Source organism: Scyliorhinus torazame, chromosome 9 (genome assembly GCF_047496885.1).
Source record: "Scyliorhinus torazame isolate Kashiwa2021f chromosome 9, sScyTor2.1, whole genome shotgun sequence".
In the NCBI taxonomy this organism is placed as follows: domain Eukaryota; kingdom Metazoa; phylum Chordata; class Chondrichthyes; order Carcharhiniformes; family Scyliorhinidae; genus Scyliorhinus; species Scyliorhinus torazame.
This window is the reverse complement of record NC_092715.1, coordinates 78,556,049-78,569,611: the sequence shown is the minus strand read 5'-3', so window position 1 is coordinate 78,569,611 and position 13,563 is coordinate 78,556,049. Positions and strand designations below refer to the sequence as shown.

General features: G+C 43.2%; 1 protein-coding gene across 4 annotated transcripts in view; it reads left to right on the top strand.

The window, feature by feature from the left end:
- The window catches only part of atg10 (ATG10 autophagy related 10 homolog (S. cerevisiae)), a 465,548-nt gene that overhangs the window by 58,210 nt on the left and 393,775 nt on the right, over positions 1–13,563 (top strand). For all 4 annotated transcript variants that reach the window (XM_072516195.1, XM_072516193.1, XM_072516194.1 and 1 more), the window contains exon 3: positions 11,060–11,182. In XM_072516195.1, coding sequence (XP_072372296.1) covers positions 11,060–11,182 — 123 coding nt within the window. The remainder of the gene's footprint in view (positions 1–11,059; positions 11,183–13,563) is intronic.

Sequence of the window (13,563 nt, the reverse complement as noted above, 5' to 3'; positions counted from 1 at the left end):
AGTACCCTTCCATCTCCAAATTCCCTCCCAAAACACTTGGAAAACATTATTGTAATTCTGTACTCTTGAGGACCTTTATTGAAAATCCTTTTTTTGTTCCAATTTGAAAGCTTGTTTGAAGTTGATTTTATTAAAAATAAATTTAAAAGCTAAGAGGGATAAATGAGTCCGATCCCAATAAACCCATGTAAATTTGGAGAAAATTACCAAAAGATAATTTGATATTTTGTACATCACTAAATCTGAAATCAACAGTTACCGACAGAGAGGCAAAATGCAACTAAACAGCAACCAAGAATTTGGGTTTCCTCCGGGTGCTCCGGTTTCCTCCCACAGTCCAAAGATGTGCAGGTCAGGTGGATTGGCCATGATAAATTGCCCTTGTGTGTCCAAAATTGCCCTTAGTATTGGACGGGGTTACTGGGTTATGGGGAAAAGGGTGGAGGTGTTGACCTTGGGTAGGGTGCTCTTTCCAAGAGCCGGTGCAGACTCGATGGGCTGAATGGCCTCCTTCTGCACTGTAAATTCCATCTATGAAAAAATTTTTTTTTTAAATTATTGATATGGTCTAGACGCTACTTTTAAGGGCAGTTTAAAATTGTATCAGTTAAGTTTTCAAAAGCAGAAAATATTGTCAAGTTATTTTAACAATAAAAAACACAATATTTGTGAATTAACTGTCAAACAGTTGTTACGATCCCAGTTGATATAACTGGACGGGAAGATCCCAGAATGAAACCCTGGCTCAAAAGAATGTAAGTTTTACTTTTTTTAATAAAACATGGAGGAAGAGTCACAGGATCACTAATTAGATTTAACACCAGGAAAATAATATTTATTCAACATGAAAAGTATGATGATTTTACAATACTCCTTTACTCCCCCTTTATATTAACAAATACACGCAGATTTAAAGATTAACATGGATTACAAAGTACATCTTAAGCCGCAATGGTCTCGTTGTCATGATAGGAGAGATAGGGTGGCACGGTGGCGCAATGGATAGCACTGCTACTTCACAGCGCCAAGGACCCAGGTTTGAACCCGGCCCAGGGTCCATGTTCGTGTGGACCCATTCGCCCCGTGACTGTGTGGGTCTCACCCCCACAACCCAAAGATTGCGGTGAGGTGGATTGGCCACTCTAAATTGCCCCTTGGAAAAATGTGAAAAAATAATAGGGAGATATTAGGAACTTTAGTCCAGAAATGGGGTACAAGATGTAGCAGGCAACTTAGGAGTTAAACAGACTGAGGGAAAAGACTGCTAACAGCAGAGTTGGAGGGATAAACTAAGAGCTTGAGTTACCTTGCCCTTTTCAGTCGTAACCTCGTAAGTGGGAATACACCGAATGTTCCGATAGAACCAGGATGATCCATTCAAGATCCATTGTCATTCGAGACAACCTTGTTTGACCATCTATCAGTCAATAACAGAGTCTGATTAAATATTTGTCCATCAATGGAAGGTTAGTTGCATATGAATGGCATAGCTATGTTTTTTTTGTGGAAAAGGGAGTGGGAAACCACACAGCCTAGATAACGATAATGGATTCAAGTCTGGCCACCAGAGGGGAGAACCTTTATATGAGGGGCTTGGCGGAGCTCAGAGAGCGAGAGAGAGACAGGAAATGCTGTTTGAACAGTTACACCGAGAAGGCTGTGGAAAGTGAGCAGAGAAGTCATGAAAGTTGCCACTGAGGCAGACTTTGAAAAAAGACTCTGAACAAACAGAAGAAAAGTATTTTTAAATGCTCATAGTGCCTTTGTGTTTTTGTGTAAGTAGATCGCGAGCTGCGTTTTCATATACAATGTGGTTTAATGGGAACTAATGTGCTAAGGTTAAGAAACTGCATGTAATCTGTTAGGCTTAGAACTGAAGTATAGGTTTAAATATTGTTTTCTTTTCTTTTGTTTTAATAAAGTTTGTTTATAAAATAACCAAGCCCTATTTCTTATGTTATCACTCCTGGAACATATTGATCTTACCACGCAGCATTAAAAACTGAAAACGGAAAACAAAGTTATTGGAACTGGTCCCGTCTCTTAGCCACTGTTGAGAGCTGACGAGGAATCATTAACACAAAATGTCCCTTTTAAGCACACAAAATGGCTGTGGTCAAATACACACACTCTGCTCTGACCTCAACTTAATATCCGGGATTTCTCCTCAGGATCCCCAGATATTGTTCCATGAGTGTTTCCAAACTCTACTCCCAAAAACACGGTTTAAAATCTTCTTTCGCAATGATGCTTTTCTTTTTGCATCAGTTTGAGTTCTGAAATCCAGTCTAAGTTTTACAAATTGCTCTTTTAACCCAAGCTTCTGCTGCACTTTTAGCATCAAACCCAGGCCAGGATTTTACAGCACCCCCTTTTAGCATTTCTATGTCTTAGCCGCTTTTGTACATGCTCCAAGATCCAGCCACCAATTTCCACAGTTATTTCAGTGCACGGTCACAGGCTGTCATAAAATCTCTCAAACTTGAAAATCACTTCAGATATCTTTCTGGCGTTTCTGCCGCCTTCTCAGCTTTGTCTGTCTTTACTGAACTGTGATCTGTTCTAGTACCTACAAGCTCAAATTTCTTGGAAACTTCTCTTCATTTCTCTAGTTTCCTTAGCTAGCTGCACTTCAGATATCTGTACTTGTTTTCTTAACCATTATGGCTTTCTTCTTGCAAAGCTGAGAGAGATGTCCCCTCTTTCGCCTTATAAACCAACTGATCCTGTGAGAGCTGACTTCTCTCTTACTGCCTCTCTTCAACTGCCATAAAATTAGCTAAAACTATAACTTAAAAATTTATCTGCCTTACAAGGCCCCAGTTGCTAGGCAATCACTTCTGGTTTATTCATTCTTCATGTCATAACCCCCACAACACTAGCCTAGGCTTATAACCCTTACTGTATCAAGTAACCATAACACAATAGAGCTGAAATTCCTATATTCATCATGAGTCTATGTATTTGGTAAATAATGTAACCATAGTCATTACCAAATCTTTTCAATGTGTGAAATTATGGCTGAAATGTAGATTTATCTCTGGTGAAGGGTTCTTTGTTGGTTGGCAAACTGTAGGGAATGGAGTTTTTTTTCATCTTGGATTTGAGACAAAATTAGTCCTCAAAGCATTGTTACTCCTCCACTGATTCTGTGGGCGGCATGGCCGCACAGTGGTTAGCACTGCTGCCTCACAGCACCAGGGACCCGGGTTCAATCCTGGCCTCAGGTGACGATCTGTGTGGAATTCTCACATTCTCCATGTGTCTGTGTGGGTTTACTCCCACAGTCCAAAGATGTGCAGGTTAGGTGGATTGGTCACGGTAAATTGCTCCTTAGTGCCTTAAAATGTGTGGGTTAGGTGAGGTTACGGGGATAGGTTACGGGGATAGGGTGCGGGAGCGGGCCTAGGTAGGGTGCTCTTTCAGAGGGATTGTGCAGACTCGATGGGCAGAATGGCCTGCTTCTGCACCCTAGGGATTCTATGGTTCTATGGATTCTATATTTTTCTCAGATAGCCTATTATGCATATTTCTCGTTGTTCTGGAGGCTGTATCTAAATTCAGTGTCACACAATGTGTCCTTGTTTTGTGGGGTTGAGGGAGGATGAGGACATGCCCAAGTTGTTGTTGATGGTCACGACGTTTCCCATTTCATGCTGTGACAGAGCGGAGAGATAGAAACATAATTTTGATGTCTACTTTTTCAGGATGCTTTTGGAACAGATGGATATTTGCACCTGCTGATGAATCAATGGTTGCACAAGAGACAAACTGCTGCAAATATTGCTACTGAAATAGTCATGTGCTTAAGGTTCTGTCTGTTGATGTTTGATTTTGGCAATGCTGAAAGTGATGATTTCAAGTTGGGGAGCTGCAGAGTAGAGGCACCTTATTACAGAGGGGCCACTTTGAAGGCTGCATCTCCCAAGTTTTAATGTACAGGCAATCCTCGGATTTGCAACGCAATTGGTTCCTGAACACCACTGTAAGGGTCCTTCCTGATTGTTTCTGTTTATTCCCTTATTTTCCCATTTCCCTTATTTTTGCTGTGATATTTTTGATTCATGGATGATTAATGGACATGTGTCTTTAAGGAAAGTGGCCTGTCCCTTTAAATTAAACAGGAAGACCCAGAAGGCTTTGCTGTTTTAAACTGGCATCATCTGATTAATTGATTTGGTTGGTGGCCAATGAATGGGCCCAAAAGGCGGTGTTGTTCCCGAAAGCAGGTGGTGATTGGATGTGATCCCACTGGTATGTTTTTCAGAGTCACAAGGCTTGTGTTTCATTTTACTCCTGGTTCTGCAGTCTGGATGGAGGATTCCAACTAGTTCACTCCTTAAAGATCCAGCTAAACTCTCTTCATAAGGCCACTGTGAGGGCTGATTCGCTCTCCAGTTTGTCTGGGGGTTATTTTCATGAGACTGAAAATGCTTGAAATCAAACCTCGAGCTGGAGGTTTCATGTGAGACAGAGTGTCTCAGGAAAGAAATAGGCCTGAATGTGAATCTTTGAGTTGAAGGCTCAGTTTGCTAAAAACTAAAGTGACTCTCCAGAAGGCCTGCTGCCTGCAGATACTGGACTGAATGATTGACTCTGACAGAAGGACCACCATCCTGACAAAAGACCACCATCAGCTGTAATCCAGAGGTTTTGATCAGCCAGCATGCTGTCAGGAAAGCCTGCTACAGAAACAATATTGGAAGCAAAGACTCTTATCTTTTGACTTTCATCCTTATTATTTTTACCCCTTCCCCTCTCTGTGTTTGTCTGTCTTTTGTGTGGGTAGAGGGTGGGACAATTAAAGGGGGTAGTTGGTTAGCTTGTTGTTATTCTGCTGCATTCACTGCATATTTTACCATTAATTTTGTTATAGGTAATTGTGTTTCAACCTACAAACCTGGTGACTGTAATTATTGGGCAGCCAAGGGCCAAAGATTTTGGGGATTTTTATAAGAATTACTGGTTAATTCACTTGTGTTGTGACTCTGGGGCACGTGGGGCTGGAATTGACCGCACAATTGCCCAGGGTGCCGTAACACCACGTAAGTTGAAACGTTATAAGTCAGAACTGATTTTCCCATAGGAATAATGATATAAATGGGAGATTGGTTCCTGAGCCAAGGCCAGAAATCACTCCTGGGGTGACCGGCAGTGTTAAATGCTCTCAATTCCTTCCCTGTCAATCCGTTGAGTTGACTGTTGATGCTTGCACACCTTAGCATCATTTCCTTGGTTAGTGCAGGAGATATAACGAAGCAATGCAATCGCTGTCGGTTGTCTGTTTAACCTTGAACTTCTGCGAGTCTGAGCGCATGCTAAAAGCAACTTAAGTGTATAAATGCATTAAAATCGTGACTGTTGCACCATAAAGATTTAACAGGTTGGAAACAAGTGTTTTATTCTAATAAAGACAGTACAGCCTGTCCACTCATACAAGGGGCGGCACAGAATATGAATGTGCTAGTGTGATGTCATCTTGTCATCTTGCACAGATCTTTTTATGCCCTACCCTATCAGATTTTATATTTGCCGTGTGGTAGCAGTTGATCAGATGACCTGGTTATTTAGTCTGACAGCTGAATAAACCCTGAGACACCAACCTCTTGGATGAGTTTACCTTGGCTGTAAACATTGTCGAGTAGTTATAATGGGGGATTTTCATTATCCAAATGTACACTGGGACAGTGGTAGCGTACGGGGGGAGTGGGATAACTTTTTATTCACCTGTCTAGTCCAACAGGAAAGGATGCACTGTTCAGACCTGGTCCTTGGAAATGAGGTGCGATAAACAGATCAACTGTCAGTGGGAGAACATTTAGGAGACAGTGATCATTGTATGGTAAGGTTTAAGATTATGATAGAAAAGGACAATGGAGCAAGAATAATTACCTGGGGAGAGCTGACTTCAGTGGGGCAAATACGGGGCTGGGCTGGTTAGACTGGATCCAAAGGTTGGCGGGAAAAACTGTAGCTGATCAATAGGCTACCTTCAAAGAAGAAATGGTTCGGGCACAGTCAAGGTATACTCTCTCGGGCAGACAAATTTAGAGCTCCCTGGGTGATGAAGGAGACACAAATTAAGCTAAAGAAGAAAAAGTATGCTTGTGACAGGTGCCAGGTAGAACATACAATTGAGAACCAAGAGGAATGTAAAAGGTTCGGAAGGGAGGTGAAGGGAGGTGAAAATGTGTATCAGAGAAACAAAGAGAGATGATGAGAAAAGACTGGCAGCCAACCTAAAGGGTCATCCCAAAGTCTTATATATGCATATAAAGAGTAAAAGGGTGGTAAGAGGAGGAGCAGGGTTGATTAGGGACCTAAAAGGTAATTTACACATGGAGGCAGGAAGCATGGCTGAGGTATTAATTGAATACTTTGCATCTGTCTTTTCCTAGGAGGTAGATGTTGTACAAACATATGAATTAGGAGTAGGCCACTCAGCCCCTTGACCTTGCTCCACCATTCAATACGACCGTGGCTGAGCTGCTTGTAACCTCAACCCCCCGTTCCTGCCTACTGATAACCTTTCAGCCCCTCACTAATCAAGAAGCTAACTAGCTCTGTCTGAGAAACAGTCAAAGACTCTGCTTCGCTGCCTTTTGAGGAAGAGACTTCCAGAGACTCATGACCCTCTGAGGGAAAAGATTCTCCTTATCGCAGTCTTAAATGAGCGACCCTTTATTTTCAAACAGTGACCCAAAGTTCTATATTCTCCAACAGGAGAAAATATCCTCTCCGCACCCACCCTGACAATACCCTTCAGAATCTTAAAAAGTTTCAATTAAGTCACATCTTACTTTTCTAAGCTCCAGTGGATACAAACCTAACCTCCTTTTTTAAAAAAAAAATGTATTTATTCAAATTTTCAACGATTTTCAACAAAACACTCCAACCAGAAAAAAAAGAATAAAGCACAAAACAAGCAAAAAAGTTTACATGAGATTTCCAACAAAATACAATAACGCCCATTTAACAAATAAACATGCCAGTAAGGAAAAACGCCCCACTCTAACATAAACAAAATAGAAAAACCAAATGCCCCCCCCCCTCCCTCCCTCCCTGGGTTGCTGCTGCTGTTGACCTCCACCTAACGTTCCGCGAGAAAGTCTAGGAACGGTTGCCACCGCCTGGAGAACCCCTGCACAGACCCTCGCAAGGCAAACTTTATTCTTTCCAACTTGATGAACCCTGCCATATCGTTAATCCAAGCTTCCACGCTTGGGGGCTTCGCATCCTTCCACAATAGCAGGATCCTTCGCCGGGCTACCAGGGACGCAAATGCCAGAACTCCGGCCTCTATTGGCCCCTGCACTCCCGGCTCGTCCAATACCCCAAGTAATGCTATCCCCCAGCTCGGCTTGACCCGGTTGTTCACCACTTTGGACATAGTCCTCGCAAAGCCCCTCCAGAACCCCTCCAGCGCCAGGCATGCCCAGAACATGTGGGTGTGATTTGCTGGGTTCCCCGAGCACCTCAGACACCTGTCCTCCACCCCAAAAAACCTACTCATCCTCGCCCCTGTCATATGCGCCCTATGGACAACTTTGAACTGTATTAGGCTGAGCCTGGCGCAGGAGGAGGAAGAACTAACCCGACTCAGGGCATCAGCCCACAGATCTTCAACCAGCTCCTCCTCCCACTTACCCTTTAACTCCTCCACCGAGGCCTCCTCCGCCTCCTGCAGCTCCTGATAGATCGCCGAGACCTTGCCTTCGCCAACCCATACACCCGAAATCACCCTGTCCTGAATCCTTCGTGCTGGGAGCTGGGTGTTGGGTGCTCTGAGGTACAGGCGAACCAACACGGTTGCGATTGGTACAACGCAGTTTTATTCCATCTAACTATTTATACATCAGACTTGGTACTCAGCACGTTGTGACTGTGTGAGTGTCTTGCTATGAGGTCCTGGCCCTGTGCTGTCTCCAGATGGACTGCCCAGGAAATGTCGTGTTTCTTGTCTTATACTGTGTCTGCTCTTGCCTGTGATTGGCTGTTGTGGTATGTGTGCTAATTGGTCCGTTGGTCTGTCTATCATTATGTATGTGTTATGATGTATGTTTGACTATCATGACAGGAGCAGCGGAAATTCCCTCCCATGCTGTCTCACAAACGCCCTCACTTGCATGTACCTAAAAGCAAATTTCTCCTCTAGCGCTCCTAGGCTCGCAAAAGTCCCTTCGATGAATAGGTCACCCATTCTTTTAATCCCAGCCCGATGTCAGCTCAGAAACCCCCCATCCATCCGACCCGGAACGAACCTGTGGTTCTCTCGTATCTGGGACCAGATCGTGGCCCCCACCTCGACCCTATGTCGCCTCCACTGCCCCCAGATCTTCAGAGTTGCCGCCACCACCGGACTCGTGGTGTACCTTATCGGCGGAAGCGGCAACGGTGCCGTCACCAGCGCCCCCAGACTTGTACCCACGCAAGACGCCACCTCTAGACTCTTCCACACCACCCCATCTCCGTCCATTACCCACTTAAGGATCATCGCCACATTAGCTGCCCAATAATAGCCACATAGACTCGGCAGCGCCAGCCCCCCCTGTCCCTGCTACTCTCCAAAAACGCCCTCTTCACCCTCGGGGTCTTATTCGCCCATACGAATCCCATAATACTTCTGCTTACCCGTTTAAAAAAAGCCTTGGGGATGAGTATGGGCATAACAAACCTAACCTCCTTAACCTTTCCTCAATAGACAACCAGTCTATTCCTGGTATTAGTCTGGTAAACCTTCTCTGAACTGCTTCTAACGCATTTACATGTTTCCTTAAATAAGGAGACCAATACTGTACACAATACTCCAGATGTGGCCTCACTAATGCCCCGTGCAACTGAAGTATAAGTACCCTACTTTTGTAGTCAATTGCCCTCACAGTAAATGATATAATTCTATTAGCTTTCACAATTACCTGTATACCAGCCTTTTATGATCTCTCTGCATGTCAGAGTTCTGAAATCTCTCACCATTTATATAGTGAGCTTTTTTATTCTTCTTGCCAAAACAGACCATGGTGATAGAGGTGGAACCCTGTCACTGGAAGGGTTAACATTTGATAAGAAGGAAGTGTTGAATCGATTGCCGGTCCTTAAAGTTGACAAGGCACCGGAACTGGATGAAATGCATCCAATATTAAAGGAAGTGAGAGTGGAAATTGTAGGGGCACTGGCCATAATCTTTCAATCTTCTCTCGACTCAGGGTAGGTGCCAGAGCACTGGTGAATTGCAGACATTACACCCTTGTTCAAAAAAGGTTGTAAGGATAAGTTCAGCATTACAGACCAGTCAGTTTAACAGTGGTGGGGAAACTGCTAGAAACAATTATCTGGGATAGAATTAGTAGTCTCATGGAAACATGTGGGTTGATTAGGAAGAGCCAACATGGATTTATGAAGGGGAAATAATGTTTAACTAACTTACTGGAATTTTTTTAAAGAGATGACGCAGAGGGCTAATGGGATGGATGCTGTTGATGTGGTGTACGTAGATTTTCAAAAGCCATTTGATACAGTGCCACGCAATAGGTTTTGTGAGAAAAATTCTAGCTCATGAAATAAAGGGGACATTCACAATGTGGGAAAAAAATCAGCTGAGAAATAGGAAACAAAGTAATGGTCAATGGATATTTTTTGGGCTGGAGGAAGGTTTGTAGTGTTGTTCCGCAGAGGTTGGTATTCCCAGGGGTCGGTATTGGGAACCTTGCTTTTCCTGATATATATTAATGATATATATTAATTAGGGGCAGTATGGTAGCGCAGTGGTTAGCACAGTTGCTTCACAGCTCCAGGATCCCAGGTTTGATTCCCGGCTTAAGTCACTGTCTGTGTGGAGTCTGCACGTTCTCCCCGTGTCTGCGTAGGTTTCCTCCGGGTGCTCCGGTTTCCTCCCACAGTCCAAAGATGTACAGGTTAGGTGGATTGGCCATGCTAAATTGCCCTTAGGTTAGGTGGGGTTTCTGGTTTACAGGGATAGGGTGAAGGTGTGGGCTCAAGTGGGGTACTCTTTCCAAGAGCACGTGCAGACTCGATGGGCCGAATGGCCTCCTGCACTGTAAATTCTATGATCTCGATCTTAGTGTGCAGGGGATAATTTCAAAGTGTACAGATGATACAAAACTTGGAAGCATTGCAAACTGTGAGAGGGACAGATAGACCTTCAAAAGGACGTAGACAAGTTGGTGGAGTGGTCTGAAAGGTGGCACTGAACTTCAGTATGGAGAAGTTTGAGGTGATAGGGTGCAGGAGCAGAGGGACCTGCATGTGCGTAGATCATTGAATGTGGCAGGATAGGTAGAGAGAGCAGTTAATAGAACAGACAGTATTCTGGGTTTATTAATAGGAAGATAGAGTGCAAGAGAAAGGAAGTTATAGGACCCTAGTTAGACTTCAGCTAGAGTAGTATGTATATTTCTGAGAGCTACACTGTAGGAAGGATGTGAACACATTGGAGAGAGTGCCGAAGAGTTCTATCGGAATGATTCCAGGGATGAGAAACTTCAGTTATGAGAATAGATTGGAGAGTTTGGGACTGTTCTCCCTGGAGCGAAGAAGGTTAACAGGAGATATTATACAGGTGTTGAAACTCGTGAGAGGGCTGGACAGAGTAGATAGGGCGAAACTGTTCCACCCCTGAAAAGGATTGAGGCAGATTCAATCAAGGCATTCATGAGGGTATTAGATGATTACTTGAACAGAAACAAAGTGCAAGGCTACGGGGAAAGAGGCAGGAAAACATTTGTGAGGTGCAGACGCGAGGGGCCGAATGGCCTTTTCTGTGCTGTCGGACTCTATGACTATGAGCTGAAGAACACAGCAAACTGAAAGGAGATGCAAGATTTCAAGTGTTCCTTCTATTGGATGAATTCTTCAATTCCCCATGTTTCCTTTATTTTACTTTATAATCATTGTTCGGAATGCAAAATAAATTCTGTTTCTATTCCAGCAAATTTACACATTCCTTCCCCCTGCCTTTTCTGATAGTTTAAAACGTGACAACGTATGTGCTGTTTGTGAAATTACTAAAATAGGTTTAATTTCTTGTTTTTGGTATTTGCAGATGGCGCATAACTTTAACCAAAATGAAAACATTTGCCTGGGAGAGCAGCAATTTCAGCAGTTCTGTAAATTGTTTATTAAGCACTCAGATGAAATCAACGATGGCTGGGAGTGGAGGCAAAAGGTATGTAGGAAACGTTGCATCTATCAGCTGTACGGCTTCAAGGAGATCAACTATATTTCACTTATTCAAGATCTAAATGTATATTTCTCCACTTTCAGTATTGTCCCTTTTTCATCCTTCCCCATAACTTCCTCATTTTCTGAACTAAGAGCCCCATTTTAAGAAAAACAGATTTACAGTGCAGAAGGAGGCCATTTGGCCCATCGAGTCCGCACCAGCCCCCAGAAAGAGCACTCCACCCTCTCCCCGTAACCAAGCAATCCCACCCAACCCTTTGGACACTAAGGACAATTTAGCATGGCCAATCCACCTAACCTGCACATCTTTGGACTGTGGGAGGAAACTGGAGCACCCAAAGGAAACCCACGCAGACACGGGGAGAAAGTGAAAACTCCACACAGATAGTCACCCGAGGCTGGAATGGAACCCGGGTCCCTGGAGCTGTGAGGCAGCAGTGCTAACCACTGTGCCATCATGCCGACTAAAGAAAGTTGATTGCAACTCTCTACTGAACAACCTTTGGAATTGTCTGACTTTGTCATGTTGCTCCCATGATGCACAGCAATGTAGGCCCTATTCTCACTGAGGGTTCCCATGGTGCCACTATTCATGGCAGCATTCAACGCTGGACAAGGTTTCTGCTAAAAGCACACTTTGCTAACATACTCATCACATGTCCCCTGCACTACAATATATTTTTAATTACATTACGGGGGAGTCTTAGGTTGCCTCAAGGAGGGGTAGGGGTGTGATTAAGATGGCAAAGGGGAGGCATGAGAGGTTGGGTCTGTGATCAGAAACAGTTGATGGCTGGGAGGAAGCATTCCTGTTCTTCCTGACCCACAAGAGAATTCAAAAACGGGAAAGTTTTAAAATTTATCGAGACCTCTTCTGACCAGTCTGCTTTGATGTTGCCCTGCTTGTTCACAAACTAAAATGTGACAGGTTGACAGAGGCTGAACAAAACGAATAATGTTAAAGTTGGGTAAACCATTTCTATTTGCACTTATTTTCAAATTGGCTCTGATAAATAGCCTATTTGTTACACACTTTGGAGGAAGTGAACTTTTTGTAACAGGGAGTCCAGATGTGGAAATTTCTTTCACTATTTATTGTCAGGATATGAGTGTTGCTAGCAAGGTCATTCTTGAGAAGATAGTGGTGGGCTTACTTGAACTACTGCAGTCCACACGGTCAAGATATTCCTACAAACATTTTGTTAGGAAGTTCCGTGACTTTAATAGAAACATGATATGTGTCCAAGTTACGGGCGGCATGTGGCACAGCGGTTTGCACTGGAACTGCGGCGCTGAGGATCCATGTTCGAATCCCAGCCCTGGGTCACTGGAGTTTGCACATTCCCCCCATGTCTGCGTGGGTTTCACCCCCACAACCCAAAGATGTGCATGTTAGGTGGATTGGCCACACTAAATTGCCCCTTAATGGGAAAAACAAATAATTGGGTACTCTAAAATTAAAAGAAAATGTGTCCAGGTTAGGATGGTGTGTTCTCATTCCCTTGTCCTACTGGGTGGTAGTGGCCATGGGCTTGAGAAGTACTGCTGAAGATGCTTTGGTGACATGTTCCAGTACATTCTATAGAAAATATGTGGTGCAGCCACAATATGGAGTACATGTTGATGACAATTCTATGTTCTGGAGAGTTACTGTTGCTGGTCTTCACTGGCCAAAATTCCACCTACTTCAGTATGAAATCTTGCATTTAGTTGAAATAAGGGGACGGTTTAGTGTGTTTAATGAGACTTGTGTAAGTCTTTGATCCATGTGTAACACTAAAGCTGAAACCTGGCAAATGTTATTGAGTTTGCTAAACTGAGGAGGACAAGTGGAATCAATTAAGATGCAATGTGTGAAGCTTGTCTGTTTACACAAGATCTGAATCTTCATGCATTGTTTTTAACTGTACTTTCTCACCAGATTGATATTCGTTGCTTTATGTGAGCTCGTTAGACGATCTCAAAATTGTTGGTTGTTCATTCTTTTGTTTGGTCAATAATCAAAGCTTCCTCACCTTAGGTTACCTGTACCATTGTGCCTAAGACATTGAAATCAACTTAATTCTATTTGACTGTTTTAATTTGTTACCATAACATCTGATGCTAAATGGCAGATTACAGTGGGTGGAAACTTGTAATTTTACCTGAATAAGGAAATCAAGACTAAATTGGATTGAGGAAGTATATGGTGAATAATTGTCCCGTGTATTCAATCCAACTACTTTTGATTCAAAGTCACCTGATTCAAATTACGGTTCAATTTTTGATAATTGAATTCCCATTTTGCTGTGCCATTTATATTACTTAATTAAAATTGTACAACATATCACATTTTTAGTGCAACAAGCATTGAATTTCTCTGAA